This window comes from Balaenoptera ricei, chromosome 10, assembly GCF_028023285.1.
Source record: "Balaenoptera ricei isolate mBalRic1 chromosome 10, mBalRic1.hap2, whole genome shotgun sequence".
NCBI classification, from domain to species: domain Eukaryota; kingdom Metazoa; phylum Chordata; class Mammalia; order Artiodactyla; family Balaenopteridae; genus Balaenoptera; species Balaenoptera ricei.
In genome coordinates, this window is record NC_082648.1 from 91887144 (window position 1) to 91913716 (window position 26573).

General features: G+C 40.0%; 1 protein-coding gene and 1 long non-coding RNA gene across 3 annotated transcripts; one reads left to right on the forward strand and one right to left on the reverse strand.

The window, feature by feature from the left end:
- Window positions 1-1686: 1686 nt before the first annotated feature.
- On the reverse strand, window positions 1687-5318 carry LOC132373530 (uncharacterized). The gene is made up of 4 exons (XR_009505451.1): window positions 4058-5318; window positions 3848-3969; window positions 2129-2227; window positions 1687-2022 (listed from the first exon to the last, which is right to left on the reverse strand). It is a non-coding gene; the product is annotated as an uncharacterized LOC132373530 (long non-coding RNA).
- Window positions 4920-24709, forward strand: FBXO7 (F-box protein 7). 2 transcript variants are annotated; one of them, XM_059936841.1, is made up of 9 exons: window positions 4920-5298; window positions 8693-8987; window positions 14372-14599; window positions 15936-16077; window positions 18282-18365; window positions 20559-20654; window positions 22467-22643; window positions 22974-23011; window positions 24020-24709. In XM_059936841.1, exons 1-9 carry the CDS (start codon window positions 5177-5179, stop codon window positions 24407-24409), a joined length of 1572 nt encoding a protein of 523 aa, XP_059792824.1. In that variant the 5' UTR covers window positions 4920-5176; the 3' UTR covers window positions 24410-24709. The 2 variants fall into 2 exon arrangements, with proteins under 2 accessions (XP_059792824.1, XP_059792825.1); XM_059936842.1 differs by lacking the exon at window positions 4920-5298 and adding an exon at window positions 5403-5529 and having other exon boundaries at window positions 8845-8987.
- The last annotated feature ends 1864 nt before the right edge of the window (window positions 24710-26573 follow it).

Here is a 26573-nt window from a genome sequence, read left to right on the forward strand (position 1 = left end):
ATATGATATTCTGGAAAAAGCAAATCTCAAGAGATGGTAAAGAGGTCAGTGATTTCCAGGGGTTGGTGGTGGTCGAGGAGGTTGAAGCACAAAGGGTTTTTTAGGTTGCTGAAAGTATTCTGTCTGATATCATAATGGTGAAACAAGACATTAAGCATTTGTTGAAACCCATAGAACTTTACAGATCAAAGAGTAAACCTTAATATATGTAAAAAATGTATGTGTTGAAAAAATCACTTAGGAGATTGAGGGATCCAGGATGGTATGCAGAATGTGACAAAAGAATCTAAATGTAGTACAAATGTGCAAAACAACCTTGCTGAAGGGGGTGGGGGAATAAGGTACTGACCTATGTAACTTCAGGCGTGAATGGAGTCTGTAAGACTAAAGGCAACAGGAACTGTTGTTTAAGCACTGTACCCTAGTTAATAATGTCGTTTCCCACAGGGGTATGGGTTCACAATTCTGAAACCACTATACCTGTCCACTAGAATTGAACAATTAAGTAAATAGATGGTAGATGGTGGAGGCCAGAGGTTACAGATGAGCAAGGGAGGAGGCCAGAACTGATCCATGTGGTAATGGATTAGAGTTGAAAACATCAGAATGAACTCACGCTTAGCTTAATACAGACATGGACAGTTACGTATAGAAACAGTATACACCGGTATGTATCTCCTTGCTCTGTCAGCTGAGAAGGGCTAGAAGCAACACCACCCCAATAGCAATGGACACACCTGGCCCCAGATCTTGGCTTCTAATACCATTTTCCAATAAAAAGGAACTAGGGTTCCTTGGGAAAATGGCTGGTTCTGGGTTTGGCACAGGATATACACAAAATGATCCTGGAGCATCTTACAGTGCCAGGAAGAAAATGCTCAAAAACGGAACAAAACAAATGAAAAAAAAATCCTCAATGATGTCAAATAGCCAACTGAAAGATCTCCCAATGGCCAAAGCTAGAACAATCTGGCAACAAAATAAATGGAGTAGTGTTGGACTATAAGCCAAAGTATAAAATAAATTAAGTCTAAATTGATATAAATAAATGACTGTATAAATAGAGAATAGACAAATCTGTGTAGAAATTAAAGTAATTTATATAGATACTCAGCCCCTAAAGAGGTAGGGTATAACTCCTACTCTTTAAGTGTGGGCTGAACAGAGTGATTTTAATCTAAAGGGTACAACATAAAAAGGAGAAAAAAGGAGAAACTTTACAGGGGAGATGCCAAGTGATCTGGGTTAACATCAAATGTGAGGAGTCACCTTGAGAGCATGCACTATCGGTATGATGTGATGAAAACGGCACTTTACTCAGTGATCTTCTTCCCAGAAGCACACTACCTCAGTCGTGATATTTTCATGAGAAAACATCAGACAAATCGCAATTGAGGAACACTATATAAAATACCTGACCAGTACTCCTCAAAACTGTCAAGGTCATAAAAAACAAGGAAAGTCTAAGAAACTGTCACAACCAAGAGGAGCCTAGGAGACATGACTACTAAATGTAATGTGACATCCTGGATGGGATCCTGGAACAGAAAGAGGACGCTAGGGAAAACCCGAGAAAATCTCAATAAAGTATGAATTTCAGTTAATAAAGATATCTATATTAATCCATTGATAGTGACAAATGTGTTATACTAATCTAAGATGTTAATAATAGGGAAAATTGGGTATGTGGTATATAAGTCTTCACAATAATTCTGTAAGTCTAAAACTGTTCTAAAATAAAACATTTATTTAAAAAAACCCTAGAATATAAAAAAAGAATGTATATATGTGTATAACTCAGTCGCTTTGCTGTGCAGCAGAGATGGCACAACATTGTAAATCAATTATACTTCAATTAAAAAAAAAAGCCTACAGAGAACCAATGAATGGATTCCCAAGGAAGAGTGACATCACCCCTTTGTAATATTCTATGAAATGGTCCATTAAAAAAAAAAGAAATATAAATTTCTGAACTCTCTGAAAGTTGCAGTGCCTGTTGCTTGCAGACATTAAGGTGACATCCTGCAAAAGAGAAAAACAAATTCTCATGGAGGGAGACAGCTGAGAGAAGGGGTATATAACATTCTCATGGACCTCTGAGGTTTTGAAGGATTGTCCTCCAGAGTACCTTAAATCTTGGCTGTGCCTTGGAGATGCTCTGGTTCTCTTCCAGGACCCTCCTTCACTCCTGTGGTTGGATTACTTCCTCCATCCCAGTGGTTACACTCTATTGGGCAAAGGATTGAGATAAAGATCCCAGGTGGATTAGTTTTCTATTGTTGTCCTAACAAATTACCACAGGCTTAGTAATTTAGAACAAAAACCAAAAGGTATTATCTCACTGAATCTTTACAGAATACTTGCCTGATAATATTAGTTTTTACTATTTCATTTTTACAGGTTTATGTAGTAGTAAGAGGTAGACTGTGGTAGATGGTCTCTAAAGATGGACACCATATTAGCCTTGCACTACTTCCTCCAAGAATATTATTTCAGAGAGAAATAAACTTATATCTTGCTTAGGTCACTGTTATTTCAGATCTCTGTTCAAGTAGCTAAAGCTATATGCTGACACAGCCTCCAAATATAGCCATTTTCCAGGTTCTGTGATTTCTGTCTCTGAAATATCTTCCCTGCCCATCCCATTGTCTCCATTCCCACTGTCATGCCACCAGTGCCTTCTTCTCTCAGTTACCAAAAGAGCCTCCTAACTGGGCTGGTCTCTAATCTAATGGTTTTCAAGGCAATTCTCCTCCTAGGGGATACTTGGCAAAGTCTGGAGACATCTTTGGTTCTCACAACTGAGGGGGTGTGGCTATACTGGCATTTTGCTGATAGACATCGGGGATGGCGCTAAATATCCTACAAGGCACAGAACAGTTCTCCACAGCAAAGACTTGTGAGGCCCAAACGTCAACAGTGCTGAGGTTGAGAAATCCTGACCTAATACATCTCCCATATTCTACCAGTGATAGATTCACACTTCAGATCTGACCCATGCCCCTTGTGGTATACACCTGTCAGACTCATGGCCTCCTATCATCTTTTGAACAGCCTTCCTACATTTGGGGAAATCCGACTATTATAAGTCTCACTTCCTCCAGGAAAGAGTTCAGACCCTAAATTCCAGCCTCCTTTGCAGCCAGGTCTCAGTTTCTTCCCTCAATCAGATGCAGCCCATAAGCCTTTGATTTAGAAGTGAGCAAGGTAAGGAAACAGGCTCTTTTGGAAGCTTGGCATTTTGCTGGTATAAAAACATGTGGCATTTGAAGGTGGCAGCCATTCCTCAGCGGTTTCTGGCAGCGGTGACAGCAGCTTCCTCCAGGGTTGGGTAGGGCGGCAGCAGCAATCCCAGTCATGATCGTTTCCTCATCAGGCCAGTTCTTCAGCGTGCTTCTGGGCGGCACTCCTGGAAGCTTAACTTGGAGTCACTTCCCCAGAATCCCCGAGCTATCCAGTATCCTTTTAATGTGCTCTCTCTCTGCTTAGTCAGAGTCAGCCTCTATTGCTCAGAACTAAGAACCCTGATAGATAAAGCCTCCCTTGCTTAAAACTCATCAGTGGCTTCCCATACATTCTAGAATGTGTCCCAAATCCTTTGCTTAGCTCGAGGCTCTTCTTTATCTGGGATCTACCCACTCTGTCCATGTTGAGCCACCGTGTCCACTCTGGCCACATCGAGCCACCCTGGTCCTGTCACCCTTCCTCAATTCCGTATTGCTTTGCCACTCAAGAACCCTCCTGGCACAGCAACCCTTCTCTATGTACCCCAGTCCCCAGGGCTGTTCTTATCTCTATCATAAACAAGATATTTTTTATGCTCTAACACAAGAGTTGATTCACTTACCTGTAAGCTCTGCACGGGTAGGCACCTGTCTTCTCAGCACCTAGGACAATATCTGGCACAACGCAGGTGATCAATACATACTTATTTAATGAATGAAGGTCAATGTGGACACGCACTGCCACCTATTGGGAGAAACTTTATTCAACTCTTTTATGATTTGGAAAATGGTCATCATACAAGGATGAAACTTGATGATACTTTCTTCCTCACCTAAGTCATCATCCTCATCATTATTGCCAGGCCCTCTGTGGTAGCCAGACTCCCAGATGGCCCCCAATGATCCCTGTCTCTTGGTACTCAGCCCTTTGTGTTGATTCTCCCACACTGAAGGCTTGGATTGTGATCAATAGAATGTGAGTGAAGTGATGGTGTGTGACTACTGAGATGAGATCATTAAAGACATTGCGGCTTCTGCCTTGGTCTCCCTGGGATCACCGGCTTTGCGGGAAGTGAGGATGTCACTGGGACACCCAAGTGGCCCGATGGGGAGGTCCATGCAGTGAAAAACCGAGGCTTCCGCCAACAGTCATGTGATTGAGATACTCCAGCCCTGACCTACACCTTGACTGTAATCTCATGAGAGACCACGACAGAACCAAACAGCCAAGCCATGCCCAAACTCCTGCACTGTAGAATCTGTGGGACAATAGATGTTTGTTGTCTTAAGCTGTTAAGCTTTGGGGTGATTGTTATGCAGCGACAGATTACTAATATACTCTTCGACACAGATCACTGACTACAAGCTGTTTTAATTTTGCTGTAACGGGAGAAACTACCAGAGCCTGGTCTCAACCTAAGGTTTCTCAGAGCGTATGGTGCTGGAGCCGGGCGCCAAGGAGGAAATGGGTAAGAACCAGGTACACCTGGGCCTTGCGGAGTGGCGAGTAGTTTTGCCTGTAGCATCCCTTTCAGCGTTAACGTTCTCCAGGCGCAACTGGAAAGAGGTGGTACAGCAACAAGCAGAAGAGCCGCGATCCCCGCGCCTTGCTGCAGTCTGGGCGCCTGCGCAGTGTGCTCCTCGGGCTCCCAGGGGGCGCTGTCGCGCGCCGAGTCATCGATCGCGAGTTCCCGAGCGGCCTGGCTCCACGCAGGCCACCAGCAGCCTGCTCGCGGGGTGGGCTCCAGGGGGCGCCCTCAAGAGAGGGGGTGGGGCGCTCAGTTCCAGAGACCGGCCTGGTGGGGCCTTCACGCCGTTACACCTCAGCATCCCCATAGCTCCGGCAGTCGCCGCTCCGGGGCCGCCGCCGCTTGAGGCGGGAGTTGACCGGCCGCGCCGTCGTCACCCTCGCCGCCTCGGGGTCCCAGCCCCTGGGCCCTCCTGCGGCCGCCATGAAGCTGCGGGTCCGGCTTCAGAAGCGGACCTGGCCGGTGGAGATGCCCCAAGCGGAGCCGACGCTGGGGCAGCTACGCGCGCACCTGAGAGAGGCCCTGCTGCCCCCCTGGGGGTACAGGTACGCGAGAGGCGGGGGCGCGCGCGGCGGGTCGGGGAGGAGCGCAGGCTGGCGCGGGCACGCCCCGGGCTGTCACGTGAGGCCGGGCGGCGAGCTGGGCGTCGCGGGGCCCGCGGCCCTGGACTGTGACGCGCCGGCCGGGCGGCGAGCGGGCGCTGGGGCTGCAGCGTGCGGGGTCCCGGCTCCCAGAGGTCATGGCCCGCCGTCTCGGGGGCTCCGATCCCCTCCAGGGTGAGCCTTCTCTTCCGTGTTTGCAGTAAAAGAACCTAGGGATAGGCTAGGATGCAAAATTCTCACGTCCTTTGAAATGTAAGGTTGGAAATTATGGGTTTGGCTTGGGTTAAACCTTTCCAGGCTCTCAGGGGTTTAAGTTCACCATCTCCAGCTGTCGGAGTATTTCAGTGAAAAAGTTTGGAAAGTACTAGAAGGAGTTAGAAACCTGCCCTCCATCCGAGGCCACCTGTAACCTGGTACCGCTGCTTTCAGGCTGCAGTCACCTTAAGACTCCGTTAAGTGTTTACGTGCCAGGAGCCGCTGTGGGCACTTTGACTTCCCAGCTGCAGTTTTACAAAGTGCAGTGTGTCGGTCTGTTTTAAATAATAATATTTAACTGGGCAAGATGTTGCTTTTTTTTTTTTGGATAAAAACTATGGTAAACGTTGGCCTTATGATGACCCTGGAGAGCTTGCAGTTTGGGGGCAGTGACATTGAGAAGTAATGGATCAAATTCTGTTATTTATGGGGCTGCAGATGAGGCTGCTTTGTTTCCAAAAGGGTATCCTGGGGACAGTAATCTGGGAGTAGAGGGACAGACGTAAGGGTGGTCCTCTTCAAATACTGAGCTACCGAATTTGGAATTTGAGTGTGCTGAGAAAAAATAAAAAAGATGTTCTCTGGGGCTTTTTAGATGAATTCTTCAAAAGAAAACCTTTCTGTTAATTAAGTGGTTCCTTTCATAAGACTTTTATCAACTTACATTTTATTTTTAGGGAATTCAGTAAAATGAGGCCGTATTATGAACGTCTCACCCTTTCATTTTTCAGGTTAAGACAATACTACATTCAAAGTAAGCCTTTTTTTCTCCAAATTAAAAACATAAATACAGAAAACGAGGTATTGACACATCTCCTTTTAGGCATTATATTAACTGACATGCCTGTTGTTTTTTTCTTGGTGTTAAACCTAAGTGTTTTGTATGCTGGCATCATTACCCCACCACAAATTGTCAAAATTAACTTCTCTTTTTAAAGTATTTTCATATATATGTATATATATTTTATTATTTTTTAATTAGGTGGGACACTCTAGAAAGGATGCGAAACCTAATACTACGCTTTGTTTACCCAAGAGCCCAAGTTAGTTTCTCTTTCAGCTTTGTTTTTACAGTGGAGGCTGGTTAACTGGAAGGAATGTTAAGCTTCAGCTTGTGAAAGTAAATTCATTCTTCTGAAAGTATGTTCATTTTATAATAAATGGGCAGTTTAAAAACAGGATCAATTTTTAACCACTCTCCTGGAAAACCATATATTACTTTAGAAATAGCTCTTCCCTTTTTCTAAAGGGGAGGCCGACATTTTATTAAGCAGACAATTCTTTACCTTTTTTACAAATCGATATTTGAACGAACATTGTGCTAGATACCATTAAAAAAAACAACCTTGTGCTGTGACAAATGATCCATAAAAACATAGTTCATTTGAGGTGTTTTTCTTTTTTTCTGCTAAAAATGGGATGTTGTTTTTCTGGGTAGTTGGCAGATTTTCAACATTTATCAAAACATTTGAAAACAGAGGCATAGCTACTTACTTTCTAATAAGCAGGAGTAGTTCTTAAAGCTTCAGTAATTTCTCTACCAAAGACACTAATTGGTAAGAAAAAATGTATTTATATGTGCAAGAAAAAACATTAATGAATTATGGGGAGCACTTTTGAAAATGTAGCATTTTAAGAACAAACAAACAGAACATGATTTTCGAAAGACTTCATCCTTTGTTAACCTCTCAAAAAGTTAATGAAGTTAGCATTGCTGAGTGTAAATGTCTTATAAAATGTTCTGCAGTGGTTTGTTAATTATTCTTCACCACTATGTAATGAAATGATGATTGTTCTCTCAAGGTCAGATAATCTGCGATGCAGAAAGGATGGGAGTTCCTTGCTTCAGACTAATTTGAGCTCTTAGCTTGTTTAGCACTGGGTTTTTGGATTTGTGTTGTCTTCCATATAAAAGACATTATAACTGGTGCTCAGTAAGAAGGTTGAACTTATCAGTAGGAGGGATGAATTTAGACTCAGTCTACATGCACTCATCTGACTTTTTGTGATTATGAATATTCGTTTAGGACATGGGTCTAGTATTTTGGAACCATAAGCTAACTGTCCTGGAAGGATATTGTTAATTAGCCCTGATTTCAGCCTCATCTTGATCTCTCCATCTAATGTTTATTGGTTGCATCCATTCCACAAATACTTCTATTTGCCAAGTGCTGGAGATACAGTTTTGAACTAGACAGACAAGGTACCCATCTCATGAAACTTAAATCCTAGTCGTAGGGGTGGGGAAGAGAGCGGATAAGCAAATAAATATATTTTCAAATAGCAATGTTGTAATAAAAATAAAACAGAAGAATGAAATAGAGTAATGGAGGCAAGTGGAAGGCATCTCTGAAGAGGTGACATTTGGGTTGAGACCTGGATGATGAGAAAGACTCAAGTCATTTGAATAACTGGAAGAGCAGATGCAGAGGCCCAAAGGCTGCAGTGAGGTTGATCTGTTTTTAGGAATGAGTCGAGTGGAGAACAGCTAGTAAGAGGATGGGTGGAAAAAAAAAAAAAAAAAAGAGGATGGGTGAGGTAGGAGAAGTGGGTCAGATGTTGGGCTTTGGAGGGCATGTTAAGGATTCTATTCCAAGGTCAAATAGAAGCCATTGGAGAATTCTCAGCAGAGGAATGATGTAATATAATTTATATTTTAAAGAGGCTATATTTCATTGAATCTCAGTTGCTGTCAATCCTGAGATGCACATTCTTATGTCACACTAAATGAAAAAATGCTGTCCATTAAGCTGTGATATGTCATCGATTGTAAGAAGCATCCTGTTTCAAAGATGACAAAGTATAAAAAGTATATATCTTAGAATTGATGAAAACATGGATTAATGATAGAGAATTACTGATCCTATCCCCCAGGCTAGAATCTATAACCTAAGCATTTGGTGATAAGAATAAATAATTTTGATAGTTTTTCCAAGCTTTGGCTTTCCTCTTATCTTCGTTTTGTTTTGTTTTCATTAGTTCTGCTGGGGTCATACCATGTACCTTATATATGTTTCAAATGTATTATTGTGGGTAATGGTAATAGGTAGCTCTTACTATCCTTATCCATCTTTCTTGGCAGTTCTGATACCCGGTTTGCAATTACATTGAACAACAAGGATGCCCTCACTGGAGATGAAGAGACCTTGGCTTCATATGGGATTGTTTCTGGGGACTTGATATGTTTGATTCTTGAAGATGCCATTGCAGCACCTAACTTACCTTCATCCACAGATTCAGAGCATTCCTCACTCCAGAATAACGACCAACCCTCTTTGGCCGCCAGCTCCAGTCAGTCCAGCATACAGGATGAACAACTGCGTGATTCATTCCAAGGACAGGCAGCCCAATCTGATGTCTGGAATGACGGAAGTATGGTGGGTATTAAAATCAAGACAAGAAATAGAGTAGTTGATAAATCATACTGAATAGCTCGATTGAATTCTGTACCAGTCAGGATAATTGTCATCAGTAGACTGCAGATTATAATCTTATAGAACATTTATTTTTATTTTAATTTATTTATTTTTATTGAAGTATAGTTGGTTTACAATAGTATATTAGTTTCAGGTGTACAACGTAGTGATTCAATTTTTTAATAGATTATACTCCATTTAAAGTTATTACAAAACAATGGCTATATTTCCCTGTGCTCTACAATATATCCTTGTTGCTTATTTATTTTATGCACAGTAGTTCGTATCTAATAATTCCATATCCCTATCTTGCCCCTTCCCCACTGATAACCACTAGTTTGTTGCCTGTATCTGTGAGTCAGTTTCTGTTTTGTTATACGCATTCGTTTGTTTTATTTTTTAGATTCTACCTGTAAGTGATAACATAGAGTATTTGTGTTTCTCTCTCTGACTTATTTCACTAAGCATCCTACCTTCTAGGTCCATCTGTGTTGTTGCAAATGGCAGAATTTAATTCTTTTTTTATGGCTGAGTAATATTCCTGTGTGTGTGTATTTTAAGTTTTTTTTTTTTTTTTTTTTTTAAATTATTTATTTATTTATTTAATTTATTTATGGCTGTGTTGGGTCTTCGTTTCTGCGCGAGGGCCTTCTCCAGTTGCGGCAAGTGGGGGCCACTCTTCATCACAGCGCGCGGGCCTCTCACTATGGCAGCCTCTCTTGTTGCGGAGCACAGGCTCCAGACGCGCAGGCTCAGCAATTGTGGCTCACGGGCCCAGTTGCTCCGCGGCATGTGGGATCTTCCCGGACCGGGGCTTGAACCCGTGTGCTCTGCATTGGCAGGCAGACTCTCAACCACTGCGCCACCAGGGAAGCCCTTAAGTTTTTAAAATTAAAAAAATTGTCACCTCAGACTCTAGATGCTGATGTAAATTTGAAAATATGTGCACTGATGTTTTCTTCCCAAACCAGCTCCTCCTCTGTCAATGGCAGTACTGTTTTCCTGCGCTTAAAACTGTGGAATGATTTTTGACTCCTTATATCCAGCCCCTTAACAAGCCCTGCCTGTTTTTCCTTTCCATTCCAGGCTTCCAGTGTGTGTTCTTCAGTCTGCTTTCTGGGTTCATCTTCTTCTTGCACATTTTTTTTTTTAAATAAATTTATTTTATTTATTTATTTTTGGCTGCACTGGGTCTCGGTTGCTGCGTGCAGGTTTTCTCTAGTTGCGGCAAGCGGGGGCTGCTCTTCGTTGCGGTGCACGTGCTTCTCATTGCGGTGGCTTCTCTTGTTGCGGAGCACGGGCTTTAGGCACGTGGGCTTCAGTAGTTGTGGCTCGCAGGCTCTAGAGCGCAGGCTCAGTAGTTGCGGCGCACGGGCTTAGTTGCTCCGCGGCATGTGGGATCTTCCGGGACCAGGGCTTGAACCCGTGTCCTCTGCATTGGCAGGTGGATTCTTAACCACTGCACCACCAGGGAAGCCCCTTCCTGCACATTTTTGATTATGTTGTTCCCCTGCTCTTAGGTAACTGTGTGTCATAGATACACCTGGGCTCATAATTTTTGAGCTGAAAAAGTCCAGATATCTCTAGTTCAACCCTCTCATGTCTCAGATGAGGAAAATGTTGTCTGTCCTCCTGTACCTAGTTTTTAAGGCTTTCTGAGCAGTTGCCCCACAACCTTTGGGGGCTAGTTTCTGTTCCTCCCTCCTGTAAACTGTCATCTGCAGTCAGACTGGACTCCTCCTCCTCACTGTCCCTCTCACAGCCAGCACCTGCACACGCTCACACCTGCGCATGCACGGGCGCACACACACACACACACACACACGCGCACACACACACACACACACACACACACACACACACACAGCCTAGTGACTGCTTCGCTCTCTGCTCTCGCTGCTCACCCAGCTTGGAACCCCCTCCCTGTCCTCTCTCTCCTGTCCACATCTCTACCCACCTTCCAAGGCCCTGCCAACGGCAGCCCAGTAGTTTTCTTCAGTTTCTTTGTATTGATCATCTTTATTGCCTTGTAAACACCTCATTATTTATTATTCTGCCTTTTGATTTCTTGTATGGCACAAATGATCACTTTATTACTTAATATTTTAATACCAGTACATATGCCATCTTGTTAATTGTTTTGTGTGTGTACATTCATCATGTGAACTTAATTTTTTTTTGCAGGCTTTAAATATTTATAAGTATTCATTGTGCCTATCATGTCATCAAGTATAGACAGATATTAAAAAATACTTTTTAGCTGATTGGTAAATTATAAAAATCATCTATGTCTAGATTTTTAGTAATAGTATCCAGAGAGATTAAGTAAGTTTAAAAAGCTTTTATAAAGCTCAAAGTATTTTTATGAATTTTCTTTTCAGAAATTATTATGTATCTCTGAGATTCTGTCTCATAGAAGTAATCTAGGGAATGAGTAAGAATATTTAGTCAGATATTTAAATTACATTTCGGAATCTTTTTTGATGATAGACTCATTCAGAGATTCTGTAGAAGGATCCATTCCCTTTACTTTTCATAGTGTATATGATAGTTACTTTACTAGTTTCCTTTTGGAAAATTTGGAGACATTAATATTGCCTCATGTTAGTAATTTCAGTTCTAAAAGCATGCTGTTTTGTATTCTACGACTTGTATAGGGTGACTGTAAAATCTTAGTGGGGACTAAGTGGGGACTTAGTGGATGATTTTTATAATTTACCAATCAGCTAAAAAGTATCAGACCCTAATATTAGGGTCTTGTTCCATACTTGTTCCACTCATTTGTGAATGACATATGACAGATGATCTGTTTAGAGAGGTGGTGCTAAACATTTTTTCTCATCTCCACATGCATGAAGAATATGATAAGTACTTATATCATATCAGGATGGCTCAGAGAACGTCAGTGGTTCTCATGGAGTGAGAGTAGAGTTTGATAAGCTCACCAGGGGATTCTGATATCTTCCTCCCATGTCATTATCAGTCTAGGGTAACCTTTTAAAATATTTTTCCCACATATATTCTCTCCCATACGACTGTCAGTAAGTACTAAATGGCCAAAAGTTAGGTATAAGAAGCAAAGAGCATATATACAGGCATACCTCATTTTATTGCACTTAGTTTTAATGTGCTTTGCAGATACTGTGTTTTTTTACAAATTGAAGGTTTGTGGCAACCCGGCGTTGAGCAAGTCTATTGGCGCCATTTTTCCAGTAGCATTTGCTCACTTCTGCCTCTGTGTCACATTTTGGTAATTCTCACAATAGTTCAAAATTTTTTGTTATTATTATATTTGTTATGATCTGTGATCAGTGATCTTTGATGTTACTATTGCAAAAAGGTTACGACTCACTGAAGGCTCACGTGATGGTTAGCATTTTTTAGCAAAAAAGTATTTTTAAATTAAAGTATGTGCATTGTTTAGACATAATGCTATTGCATACTTAATAACTACGGTACAGTGTAAACATAACTTTTATATGCATTGGGAAACCAAAAATTTGTGTGACCTGCTTTATTGTGATATATTCACTTTATTGCAGTGGTCTGGAACCCAACCTGCAATATCTCCAGGTATGCCTGTAATTCATAATTTAGTTAGGTGTTAAGTGGTTTTAATAAGTAGTTTCTCCTTTCTCAAAAATACGATGGAGCCTCGTTTTTAGGTAATACGGATTGTCGTCAACCTCTAGGTTTTAACAAATGAATTTGGATCTTTTCCATAAGCCATCAGGGCTCAGGTCCTCAGGGATTTTGAAAGAAACAACCTCTTGTTCCCTTACACTCTTCCACCGTTTCACTCATATTATGTAATTTTAATTTCCTCTGTTCCTTTCCTAATGGAAATACGAACTTAAAAGAAACATGTGCTTTGCATTAAGAGTTGAGCACATACCTAGGAAATAGTCTTTCTGAGCGAAATTAATATAGGTTACTCAGTCTTACGGAAGCAGTGTATTGCGTCTAAAAGCCCTGAACTGTGAGTCTGGAGATCTTTGTTTATTTCAAATTTTTATTAGCTGGTAACCTTGATTATGTTATTTAATCTGAATCAAAATTACAGTACGTATAAAAAGGTGACGCCATCTGTCTTACCTATTTTACAGAATTTTTGTGTGGTGTAAATTAGAAAACAATGAAATCAAAAACATGAAATTGTAAGAATTGTAAGATATTATCCTTCAGCATTTGTTCAACAAGCATTTATTGAGTACCTACTGTGTGCCAGGTACTGTACGGGTGTTAAAAAATGGGTGACATGTAGTCTGTTCCTTTCTAAGCTTGTGGTTGTGGTAGGATATAGACATGTAATCAGAAAGTTGCAATACAGTGTGATAAAGTGCAATAATTAAGGCCTTTGCAAGGCAGAGAGGTAGTCTATAACCTGAAGAGGTGGGGAATACCAGAATGGGGAGGAAGGGACTGTGGAATGTGAACTTGATACAGAGTCAGGGATCAGGTGATGAAGGGCCCTGTATGCGAAGGAGTTTAGGAGTTTGGACTTTATTTTGTAAGCCTGCATTTCTCAGCATGGCCTCTATGAAAAACTTGTCTTGTGAGATTATAAGTAAGTGTTATGGGGATGCTGAGTGTTAAGGAAGGAGGATAGTGTTTCTTAGTTAAATGTTATGCACACTTTCTGTTAGTATTGGACTTCTCAGAGCTTTATAATGCCAAAGTGTATTTTGTGAATATGGAGGGTAAGGTTAGGTGGCTATGACATGCAGCATGTCCATACTTATTTGATTGTAGACCTCTTTTTTCCTAAGAACACTTAGGGTCACATTCCAAGGCACAATTTAGGGCAGTGCTGCTGTCTGCATAGGGGAAGTACTGGCAAGTTTAAGCTGGGACTTGGGACATAATTGGATTCTCAGTTGTCAAAAAACTCTGGCAGCAGTGGGTGGAATGTATTGGAAGACAAGAAAGAGGAGTGAAGGTATACTTGGGGAGGCCGTTGCTGGAGGTTAGGAGATAAATGAGCCTGAAGTACCACTGGAGTAGGAAGGGGCAGATTTTTGGAGATATTTAGGAGATAGAGTCAGTGGACCTTTGACAGCTAATCATATTGGGGGTGGCACTTAATAAGGTCGAGGGGGAAGTCTAGGATGATTCCCAGGTTTTTGGCATATCAGCCAGAATTAATGGAGATAAGGAATTGAGGATGGAGGAGCAGATTGCAGGCTCATTTGTTTAGGAGGGCTTGCTGAAAATGTGTACCATTTCTGAACCCAGTAATGTGCTTTGGCTCTGAGCGCTAATCTCAGTCCACTTTGAATACAAAATTTACTGTGAAAAAATGAAAGTCTGTTTAATGAATTCATTGTTTTTGTTATCCCTTTCAGTCAGGGCCTAGTCAAAATTTTGAAGCTGAGTCAATTCCAGATGTCGTGGATGTGGAAGAGGGCACAGGTTTCTACCCCTCAGAACCAATGCTCTGCAGCGAATCGGTGGAAGGGCAAGTGCCACATTCATTAGAGACCCTGTATCAGTCAGCTGACTGTTCTAACCCCAGTGATGCCCTGATAGTATCCATACATCTTCTCATGTTGGAGTCGGGTTACATACCTCAGGTAAGCCTACAGAGAGCGAAAGTTTCCCATTAGAAAAGGGGTGGTGTTCTAGATTTCTTTATTAAATGTGTTTGGGTATTAATGTAAAGTGTCGAACACAGTGTTGAGCATACAGTAGGCAGTCAGTAAATGTTGCCTTCCCTCTTTTCCTTCTTTTTTTCTCCTTTATTTCCTCGTCAGCTTTTAGTTAATATTATGGAATTGATGGCAACTATGGTTTAAAAAAACCCAAAAGTTTATATGTGATCGTATGTAGGTAAAATGTGGTCAGTGCATGTGGATTGGGCATGACTAGATAGATGGCTCACCAGGTTATTTTTTAATGTTAGTGGTTCTATGAATTGCCACTAACTTAGTAAGATTCAGTTAGGAAGAGGGACGTTGTTCTTGTGCTGTAGTTGCTTACCTTCATTCATTCATTCCTTATCCATTTGATAAATGTCTGCCAGTGTCAGGTGCAGTGCCTTGTCTCTGCTTTCAGGTTGCTTACAGTCCAAGAGTAGGAGAGAGAGACAAGTATACAGACCGTTATACTGTATTGGCTAAATTGTAGGAGAAACGCATACATATATAGGATGCCAGAGATTCACAGAGGAGAACATTTAGAAGTTTTTCAAACTTTAATGTGCTTAAGAATACCTAGGGATCTTGTTAAATGCAGATTGTGATTTAATAAATCTGGGGTGGAGCCTGAGATATTATGTGAGCATACTCTACACGATAGCAATGCTGCTGGTCTGTGGGCCATGTTATGAGTAACAAGTATATAGACTAATTCAGTGATCATTGAACACGTGCACCATGGCATGCCAGGAATTAGAATATAAAGATACTGGGACAGTCCTCATCCTCAAGGAGTCTGTAAGTGGAGGAGAGAAACAAAAAGGAAATTATAACGTATTATAATACAATTAATAACATAATAGAAGTATGTAACAATAGAAATATGAACAGAATGTTAGAGGGTGAGAGAATGGGAATGACAAAAAGGATTTGTTTTGAAAAAGGCTTCACAAAGGAAGTGGTATTTGAACTGGGATCGTGCATAATGATACGGCTTTGCTAGGCAGAGAAGTGAGACTTTGAAGTGAGAAATCAGTCTCTATCTCTGATGTTATTTTATCTATTTGAACAAAAGTTTTGGTGGCAGATAATGTAACTTTTTTTCTATCGAAGTTTTAAATATTAATAGAAATATTAATGAATTGATAAATTTTATTAAAGGGACTGTATGGAATGCTTATTTGTAGACAAGTTAGGGGCCTCTTGGGTTTTTAATCTTTTTGAGAGTAATACGGTTCTTCATTATTTGTTTCCCTTTCATTTCACTCCCCAGGGGACTGAAGCCAAAGCTGTGTCCATGCCGGAGAACTGGAGGTCGGGGGGCGTGTATAAGCTGCAGTACACGCATCCTCTCTGCGAGGGTGGCTCTGCTGCTCTCACCTGTGTGCCTTTGGGAAACCTCATCGTCATAAATGGTAATTGGATGGCATAGTCATGCTCGTTAGTTTGTGAATCTTTACATGTTTCTCTCCAAAAATTTTATAGCCACTTCAGCGATGGGCTATCATGATGCAGTTAGGAGTCTTTCTCAACTTTGTTTAATCCCGAGCCCACTGATAACATGGGTCTGAAAGGTTATAGAATACAGGGCTGATGTTTATGCTAGCAGCCTTCACTCTAGAGGCAGCTGTACTCTTTTGCTGTCTTAACTGTGTAATTTTTTTGCTCCAGGGGGAGTTGTGATACTAGGAGTAAAATGAGTCTATTACATATGAACTCTTTAAAGAATACTTTTTCTTTATGCCTGTGGATGGCTTTTTAATTTTTGTTTTACTAACCAAGGTCTTGAAGTGAGAGATGGTGAAAGGTGAGGTTGAGCTGGGGTCATTTTTTATCTAGTTTGGCATCTCTGAATGCATAGAAGTACCGCTAAGGGTTCTGAGGCCTCAGTATGTGTGTGTTTTATCCCCCTACTACCCACCCTCAAGTAAGTCACTCTGAATAGAGTTTCTTTTTCTAGTTCTCCTCTTTCATACTAAGAAATTTCACTGGATGGCAATACATTCTATTTTTGTATTTCATTTTAGCTCAGATGCCATCCAGAGATCTATACCAGCTACCAGGGGTCTATGGAGTAGTCTCATAATCACACATCCTGGAGATTCATTTGAGTGACTAGACTCTTTTGTTTCTGTTCTGCTTTGATTTTGAGGTTTACCCTTTTAGCTGAGTAAGAGTCTGGTAAGGTTGGAATGACTGCATTTTTTATTTTTCATTACAGCTCATCTTTTGTACAGCAGAGACAGTTGCCTTGATATGTCTTAGCTCAGTGGTTTTCAACATGCTCTGCAGCTGCTAGTTTCTGCTGAGATGGGAGCAAGGAGGTGGCTTGGTAGAGCCACTGTTGCTACTTAAACCTTGAGCAGCAACATGTGTGCCTGTTTAATTTAGTGAGGTCCCTTGTAAGATTTTGTTGGGAAAAGCTTTTTCTGCTAAAATCTATTTGAAAGCCACTGACTTACACTGTGATCTTTGAAATAAAAGATAGTTTTAGGTTCCCTTTATGTAATTTCTTCTATTTCTTTTTAATCACTAGATTCTTTGAAATGTTATTTAAAAGTCTCAAATTTTCAGCTTTAACAGCTCTAGTGGTATTTCACGTTTGTAGGATGTGACTGATGGCACTAGGACCTAGCAGTGTCTCTTCAACAATTCATCACAGTTAGCAAATGTAACTTTTGGCTGGACATTCTTATACAAAGAGGGCCAACAGTATCCAGTCATACTGCTATATCACATCATAACTTGCAAGGTTGCAGCTATCAAATAGTAAATGTGAGGTTGTAATTTTTGCCTCAATTTCTTATAAATCACTTTAATGACACGTGTATATTAACCTTTATTTACTAGTCTTAAGATACTTAACATAGAGAATAGCTGCTAAATGTCTTAGTTTCTGATGCTTTGTTCCTTTAATAATTCTTGGCAAATCATCTACTTGTGGACTTACGTGGCAGACAGCCGTTCCAGAACCATTCCAGGCCTGGTTCTTTTAAAAGGAGCAGTGTGTCCTTAAATCTTTGCTTCACCCAAGACATCCTGCTCAGTGCACACGTGCACGAGCACGTCACTGGCTCTTTCATGGAATGAGATGAAGTGCGCCTTTGCATATAGGATTAAAAATGAACCCTCTGGTGATGTCAAGAATATTGATCCTCTGAGTTTAGAGAGAGACTAGCAGGAAAACTAGCGAAAACTAGCAGGATTCTTTTAATAAACAAGAGAAGACTCACTGCCAAGGGTTAAATAAAAAATAAATGGAGTTTTTAGTCACCTCATTAGAAATAATGATTGTATTGTGTTTAACTGTCTCCTATTAACCTTGTTGCATATCTTTCAATTATTAATAAGCTGCTGTTGGTAATACTTAGTGGGTTTCATATAAAGGTGCTTAACTGTAGTTTTTAAAAGTGGTGTTTTAGAGTGATTTTACTTAATGTGATGCAGGTTTGCACTTTGGACTTTGCTGTGAGGGAAGGAAATAAGCATAGGGCAGTTTGTTTTTATAATGTGTTTTTCCTATATATGGGGGCAAGGGAATGCAAGTCCATACTAAAAAGTGAAGGCAGTTGATGAAATGGCAAAACTTTTTCATCATCTTTCTTTTGCCTATTTACAGCTACACTAAAAATCAACAATGAGATTAGAAGTGTGAAAAGACTGCAGCTGCTGCCAGAATCTTTTATTTGCAAAGAGGAATCAGGTAATATAACCATGATTGAACTTCTGGTATGAAGCTTTGAGAGGTTCACTTTAAAAAAACAGAAAGGTAATGTTCAAAAGACTTACAGTTTCTAGATGAGATTAAAGCAGATTTAAGACAATGTTGCAGAGTTTTGGTTTCTTTCCTGTTTCTCTTAGGGTCTTGGATACTGAATTATATTTATACATCACGCACCGTTGATGCTTCATAATTTCTTTCCTTTTTTTTTAAAAATAAATTTATTTATTTTATTTTTGGCTGCATTGGGTCTTTGTTGCTGCGCAGGGGCTTTCTCTAGTTGTGGTGAGCGGAGGCTACTCTTCATTGTGGTGCCCAGGCTTCTCATTGCGGTGGCTTCTCTTGTTGCAGAGCACGGGTCTAGGCACGCAGGCTTCAGTAGTTGTGGCACGCGGGCTCAGTAGTTGTGGTGCATGGGCTTAGTTGCTCCGTGGCATGTGGGATCTTCCCGGACCAGGGCTCGAACCCGGGTCCCCTGCATTGGCAGGCGGATTCTTAACCATTGTGCCACCAGGGAAGTCCCGATGCTTCATAACTTCTGAATTACTCTTTGTGGATTTTTCTAGCATTGTATTTAACCAGTATGGAGAGGATCTGTGTTTTGTGGAAACCATACAATGCAACTTCATTATCGAAGATTATCGAAGGAAAAACTGCACTCAAAATGTTTGCTTAAACTCATATAAATTTGGTTGCTATTTGATACAGATTGGAACTTTACCAAAAGTTTGCATTCTAGGCATGGTTTTGCTTATGTTCTATAAAATTAATAGATGCAAAGAAGACGAGTTTCCTTTTTTCTTTCAGTTAAACCCAAAGTGTGAGAGGCAGGTAAGTAGTTGAAGGAGAAGAGATGAGGTGGAAGGGGAATTAACATCTTTTAGTACTCGTCTTTTGCTGGACATGGGCCTTTACAGAAGTATTTTTCATTTTATCCTCATAGTAAATTTAGGCGGGTTTTAAAATCCACATGGGGAATGGTGTGGTATAGCAGGGAGATGGGACTTACAGCAGGGTCTTTTAAGGGAAGCTACCTAGACCTAGATCTTTGCTTTGAAGGTCTTGAGACTTATTCTTGTTAGTTCCTAGGGGAGATCAGGCCCTGAGAGACTAACTTATATAAACTAAAGCTGATAAGAAAAGGAGACATCAGAATACGTATTTATAATGGTCTCTGAACATTTAATGTCATACTAGGCCAGTGTTTCTCAACCATTTTTTCATTATCAATCCCCTGAGGAGAGTTTGTACACATTTTTCCCCCCAAATCATTCTCCCTCATGAAATTTTAATTTCATAGATATACTGTATATACTTATTTGTATACTGTGGCCCTTTGGAGGGTCACAGACCAATGTAATAGCTGGGATTTTTGCCTGGTTGGGGGCAATATTGTTTCTGTTGAGAACACATGAACTAGACTGATAAATCTGTAAAGATGGTCTTACCATTAAGACCAAAAAAACTTGAAATTCCTTGGCTATAACACTTTATATTCATCTCTATACCATGGAGGACCTTGCTGTGGGGAGTAGAAATACTCTACATTCTACAGCAGTAGAGGTTGTTATGCCCATTTTCTAGATCAGGAAACAGGTCTAGAGGAGGTTAAATTACTTCAAGGTCACAGAGCTAATAAATGGTAGAATTTAGGATTGGAATAGATTTGACTCCTGAGACCTGTTTTTTAAGAACAATTTTTATAGGAATATAGCTCAGATGATCTTATTTCTGTTAAATAAGGAAAAAGGAAATGAAAAAGGAGGAAGAAGGTTAATACTGTTAGATTACAAGTTTTCGGATTATATTAATTGAATATTTTCAATATGTAATTTTTATGTTGGGTAGGAATATGCTACTCATTTGACAAGTCATTTTAATCAATTTTTACCGTGGCTTATAGTATAGTACCTAGGTACTGTTATTTATCCTTTTATTTATAAGTTCCTAATTACTTTTATAGTAGGGAAAAATTTGTTTAAAGATGATTCAGCTTTCAGAGTTACACATTGTATTACTTCCTCTTCGACCAGAGACTTTGGTTCATTTCTGTTTATGTAGGAATTGTGAAAACTAACTTACCACTTTGATTTGGTTTGGCAGAAGTAGAGAAGACCATTTCAAGTTTTTCCACTTGATTGTGTGTTTTGATTTTTCATTTAAAAAATATTCTAGGGGAAAATGTAGCCAAGATATACAAAGATCTTCATAAGCTCTCTCGCCTCTTCAAGGACCAGCTGGTGTATCCTCTTCTGGCTTTTACCCGACAAGGTGAGAAATGATAAATCATCACAGGTTGAATGGCTAGAAAGAATAGTAAGTTCACATATGTTTAAGGGTGACGTAAACCTTCCCTCTTTTCTTCTCTCTTTTCTCGTCCTAGTGGAAATTCTGCTCTTTTAAGACTAAGCTTAAATGTTAATTCCTTAATTGCTCTTCACATCCTCTTTGTATCTCCACTGCATTTTATACGTATCTTTATTATAGCCCTTTATTCAGTGTATCATAATTTTTGACATGATTTCTCTCCACCTAAGGTTATGAATACCTTGAAAGCAGGGAATATGTCTTTTTCACTTTTGTATTCTCATGGCCTAGCACACGGTCAGGCCTATAGTAAGTGTTCAATAAATACATATATAAATAACATATAGCCTGTAAATTTGGTCTACTTTTTTTTTTTTTTAAACTATTTATTGGGACTCTGTGCTAGGTACTTTGGATATTTCACATGCATTCTTATTTAATGCTAACAACTTTGAAGTAGATTTTACTCTCATTTTATAGATGGTGAAGCTAATTCAGTGAGGTTTATAATTCACTCAGAATCCTTGTGTTAATCAGCTTTCTCTTTGTGTTGTAGTAAAAAATATTTTTAAATCTTAAGTGAACATTTATGTCTCGCTTGCGTACATGCCGTGTGGGGCTTAGCTTTAGCCGAGGAGTGGTGAGTAGTCCTCATCCAGGACTTGCTCTTCTTGTGGCACAGGGAAGAGAGGACCAGTGGCCTGACCATGTGTTGGTTTTTAAAGCTTTTGTTCAGAAATGATATGCCACTTGCACTCACATTTCACTGGACAAAACAAGTAAAAATGGCCAAACCTGGTGACTGTGGGACGGGGAAGTATAACTATAGGGTAGAAAATGACAGGGTAGAATCGTAATCTACCACATTCTTTTGGCTGGTAAATAATTTCAGGTTTATACAGATAGGTATGTGGCTTTTATCTGCTATTTGTATGTAGAAAAATAATATTTTAGGTCTCAAGTTGCATGGTGCCAAGGCTATTATAATCATAGTTTTCTTCTTTGGCTGGTGGTGAGGGAAAAGAATAATGTGAATTTTAAAACCCCTTACTGGATTTTGATTATCTTTGCTAGTGGAGAATGGTATCCCATATATTCAAAGGAGCTAATAATCAAAAAATAATTTTCATCTGACTTCGGAATATACTATTCTTTTCCTTTCTTGGTTTTGCTTTTGAATTTGTCTACCTCCCTTCTTTTTCAGCTAGATATCGAATAATAGTAATCTAACACTCGAGTGCTAATTATGTGCCAAACATTGTTCTGAGCACTCTGTTATGTATTTACACATTTAATTCTCAACTCAATGAGGTAGGTAATATTAGTAACCCATTTTACAGATGAGAAAATTGAGTTAGAGTTTAAATAACTTGTCCAAAGGCACACAGCTAATAAGTAGCAGCATTGGAAACCAATTGTACAAGCCAATTAATTATCCATTTTCTATAGTTGAATAGAGAATTTTTTGTTGTACTGAATATCGCTTGAAACAAAGGGGGCCATTGGCTAGTATTTAGAAATTGTCATAGTTATTTATTTGATCTGTATTAAAAAGTAATTTGTTTCTCTACTAAAACATAAAGAGAATAAGGGGCTTGGAGTTAGTAGTTATAGAGTTAACCTGGGGACAAAAGTTTGTTACAGATAACTTATGCTTGGATAATTGAGGATACCATCTAATTTATCATCTCTTTAGAAAGTTGGCAACTTTGGTTGAATATATGGGGAAACTGGATGTTCTTTACTCAGTGATACCTATTCTCTTTTTCCTTTTAGCACTGAACCTACCAGATGTATTTGGGTTGGTAGTCCTCCCATTGGAGCTGAAACTGCGGATCTTCCGACTTTTGGATATTCGTTCTGTCCTGTCTTTGTCTGCAGTTTGTCGTGACCTCTGTATTGCTTCGAATGACCAACTTCTGTGGAGGTGTTTATATCTGCGGGATTTTCGAGGTGATTTCCATGATAACATGTTAACAAGAAAAGGGTTCTTTGTTACTGAGGTCTTAATTACTCAGCTTGCCAGAAGTTTTAAGTTGTGGGCTTTTTTTTTTTAAGAGTAAGAAATAATCATAACATAGCCTTACTGTAAAGAGATTCTAAGCTTCATATACCTTTGCCTATGTCCTGAAAACTCTCCCCATTCATTTTTGTGTTCTCTGCAATACAAACAGTCCATTAGATCAAGTAGACTATTTCAGGATAGAAAATTGAAGTAAGACAGGTTTAATGTTGGATGAATGAAACGTTTTTTAATCTTTGTTTTTTGCTTTTTCTTTGTAGATGGTACTGTCAGAGGTCGAGACACAGATTGGAAAGAAGTAGGTAGTTTTAAATACCAAGGCTAACGTTCATAGCACAGAAATAACTCGTGAATTAATACATTAAGGGCATATTTTCCACTTTTCTTATGATATAATGCAATGTTTTAATTAAATTTATTGCTAATTTTTAGTAAATGAAAATGTTTTCAACTTTTACCTTAGACTCAGTCCTTAGTGTCTTGTAATTACACAGGAAAAAGAATCTTTAACACAATGATTGTTTTCACCTGTACTTAATATATTCTTCCTTCTTCTGTTGTTAAAAAAATTGAGTTGTTTTTGTGCTGGAGTAATCTTCAGCTGTTCAGCTAGTTAGAATAGTAAATTATGAAGAGAATAAATTATATTGTTTTATTTGCAGCTACCACTGTAAAAAGACATTGATAGGACTCAGAAACTTGGGATGAAGGACTAGAGAATAAAATTCAATGAAAGTCCTCAAATATGTACAAAATACATAGTACTGTTCTTTAGGAATATGTTCCATCCTCTAAAAGAGCATCTTTTTTGTTATTTAAATTGAGGTCCATTAGGGATATAAGTTAGGTGAGAAATTGAACATAAGTGCTGGCCCCCCACCCCCTTCCCTGCCAGTACCTTTTTATATTTTGTGGCATGACATTTTCAACAAATATTTAAGTTTTCCACTTTCAAAAAAGGCTGGCTTAAAATTGCATATCAGCTTGAGAGCTCTAGATTGCAGTCTTGAGAGTACATGTCACTCAGTTATCCCTCCTTTGGATGTATTGTTACTCCAAATTGGCACAATTGCTCAGTTGCAGTGTGGTTAAAGAATAGAGTTCATTTGGCATTGTGTTCATAGCTACTACCTTATTCATGCAGATAGAAACTGGTAAAAGTTCTCTTCTGTGCACTGTTTTTTTTTTTGCCTGCCTTGATAGTATGGGAAAAGAAAAGTATATATAGATCTATACAATGAAAGCAAACGAACTTTGGGGAAACATCCAACTCACTTACCATATCTTGTCCTTGTTTTTTCTATAGCTGTACAAGAAGAGGCACAAACAAAGAAAAGAAGCTCAGAGAGGGCGGCATGTGATGTTCCTGCCATCGTCACCCCACCCCATTCCATTCTATCCCAACCCCTTGCACCCCAGGCCTTTTCCTCCCAGTTCTCTCCTTCCTCCAGGAATTATTGGTGGTGAATATGATGAAAGACTAACCCTTCCTTATGTTGGGGATCCAATCAATTCACTCATCCCTGGGCCTGGGGAGACACCCAGACAGTTCCCTCCACTCAGACCACGTTTTGACCCAATCGGCCCCCTTCCAGGACCTAACCCCATCTTGCCAGGGCGAGGTGGCCCCAATGACAGATTTCCCTTAAGACCTAGCAGGGGTCGGCCAACTGACAACCGGCTACCGTTCATGTGACTGATTTATAATCTCATGCTGGAGCTTGTTTTGGTTTTGTTTTTTTAAAACTACAGACGTCATCTTGTTGGGGTGCTATCTCTAGTGTTTTTTGATTGTGGTGGTGAGAAATGCACTCACAGAAGCCTTTTGGTAGATATATTTAAAGCTCCAGGGGTGGTATAGCCCAAAGGTTACTGCATGACAGGGTTGGCCTTGGGAATAGTTGGTTCCTGACATCCCCTCTCGACTTACCCTCTAGAATGAAGGTTAGACATTGATAATGTTCTACACCAGAATAAAAAAAAAATTAAGTGTGAATTACATGGCAGTCTTGACTTTTATTACCTAAAGATATGTAATAAATATTCAGAACAGCTTTACAGCATTACTTGGACATTTCAAAATGATCAGAGAACTTATTCAGTGTCATCAGATTGTTGCAGGAGATTATTATTATTTTTTTTGTAGTGGCACTCTTTCTTCACCTGAAATCGTTCACAGAAGCCTGATTTGTGGAATGAATACAAGCACAGCTGGTTTGGTTGAACTGGACATGGAGTGAGTGCTTTGGACACCTAGCTCAGCCCACCTCCTCCCGCTCTCTGCAGTTGTTCCTCAGGCTCTGTGCTGAAACATCTGGGCTCTGAAGCAGCACTGTTTGGCCACCATTGGGTTGTTAGGGACTCTTGTTTCTGGCTGCTTCTGGAGTGGAGTTATAGTTTCTTTTCCCTTGTGTTTTGAGTACTTGGAGCCTAATTTGTAATCTAAGTAGATGACATTTTAACAACAAAGTTACACTGCTTTGAGTGCTGCTCAGGTACTTGTTCTGCAAAGAAATCCTCTTATTATTTGAAGAACATTTTGCTTTTAAGACTTAAAATACACAGAATTTAAGTTTTATTTTTCCTACAAGAAGAAAAAGGCCAAACACAAATGTCTTAGCACATAAACAACTATTGAAACATGCTATAGTGACAGATTAAAATCTGAATCACAACACAGGAATAAAACTCTGTTAGTATCTGCAGAAAATAGCAATATTGCCAATGTCTTCCTGCTTTTTAAAAAATCTGTTTTGCATATAAGGAAATGGCTTGGAATGCTATGTGCTGCAAGAATGTTGAGAGTCCTACACATGAATTCGTACACATGAATTTTTTTTCTTTGCTATACATGTATGTATTGTCTTTTTTTTCCATCACAGTGAAGAAAATTCAGTCAATACGATTTTCCAGAGGCCATGTCACCTTTAGTAGCTTAATGTATAGGTAAAGGATTAGGGCTGTTGACATTTTTTTTTCCTGTGGTATTTTGTAATATCTGAGCTATAGGACAGCTTTTAAAGAAGTGTCCACCAGAGGCCATATGGCTTTAATTGGGTCTGGGTTGAAAGAGTCACCCTGAAACTTCGATGGGTAAAAACATCCTGGTTCTCTAGTACACCTTTCTGTGGCCTTATAATGTTAGGTTGCGCTGTACGTGGGGTGTGTGTGTGTAGTGGGGATGGAAGGACATAGTGATGACCAGAAGCACCATATACTATAAAACAAACAGTAGTTTTCAAAATGCATTCATTTTCGAGTGGTCCTTGAGAGTTTTGTGAATGGTGTTGGTGCCCTGCACATACAGGTGCTACTTTCCGACCTCACCTCGGACTTACTATCCTACATGACAAATCTCTCTTAGTTTAGGATACCAGTGGTGTGTCACACACCTAAATTTGTGGTCCTCTCAATAGTTTATTCTGAATTCTTTAAACTACCATCGAAGCTTTTCTTCTTGACTAGCTTTATAGTCAGAAGCTTGTAAAATCTACATTCTTTTCATTAGACTGAGACTGTTGAGCTTTATGTGTTGCTGGTGTATGATGAGAATGAAGTCATGGTTTGGTCATAGCCTGTTCACTGACACCACTTTGATGTACTGTGATTGATAGAAGATAGTGTAGAGCAGGAGTCCCCAACCCCTGGGCCATGGACCGGTACCAGTCCGTGGCCTGTTAGGAACCGGGCTGCACAGCAGGAGGTGAGCGGCGGGCGAGCGAGCGAAGCTTCACCTGTATTTACAGCCGCTCCCCGTCGCTCGCATTACCACCTGAGCTCCACCTTGTCAGACCAGCGGTGGCATTAGATTCTCATAGGAGCACAAACCCTACTGTGAACAGTGCATGTGAGGGATCTAG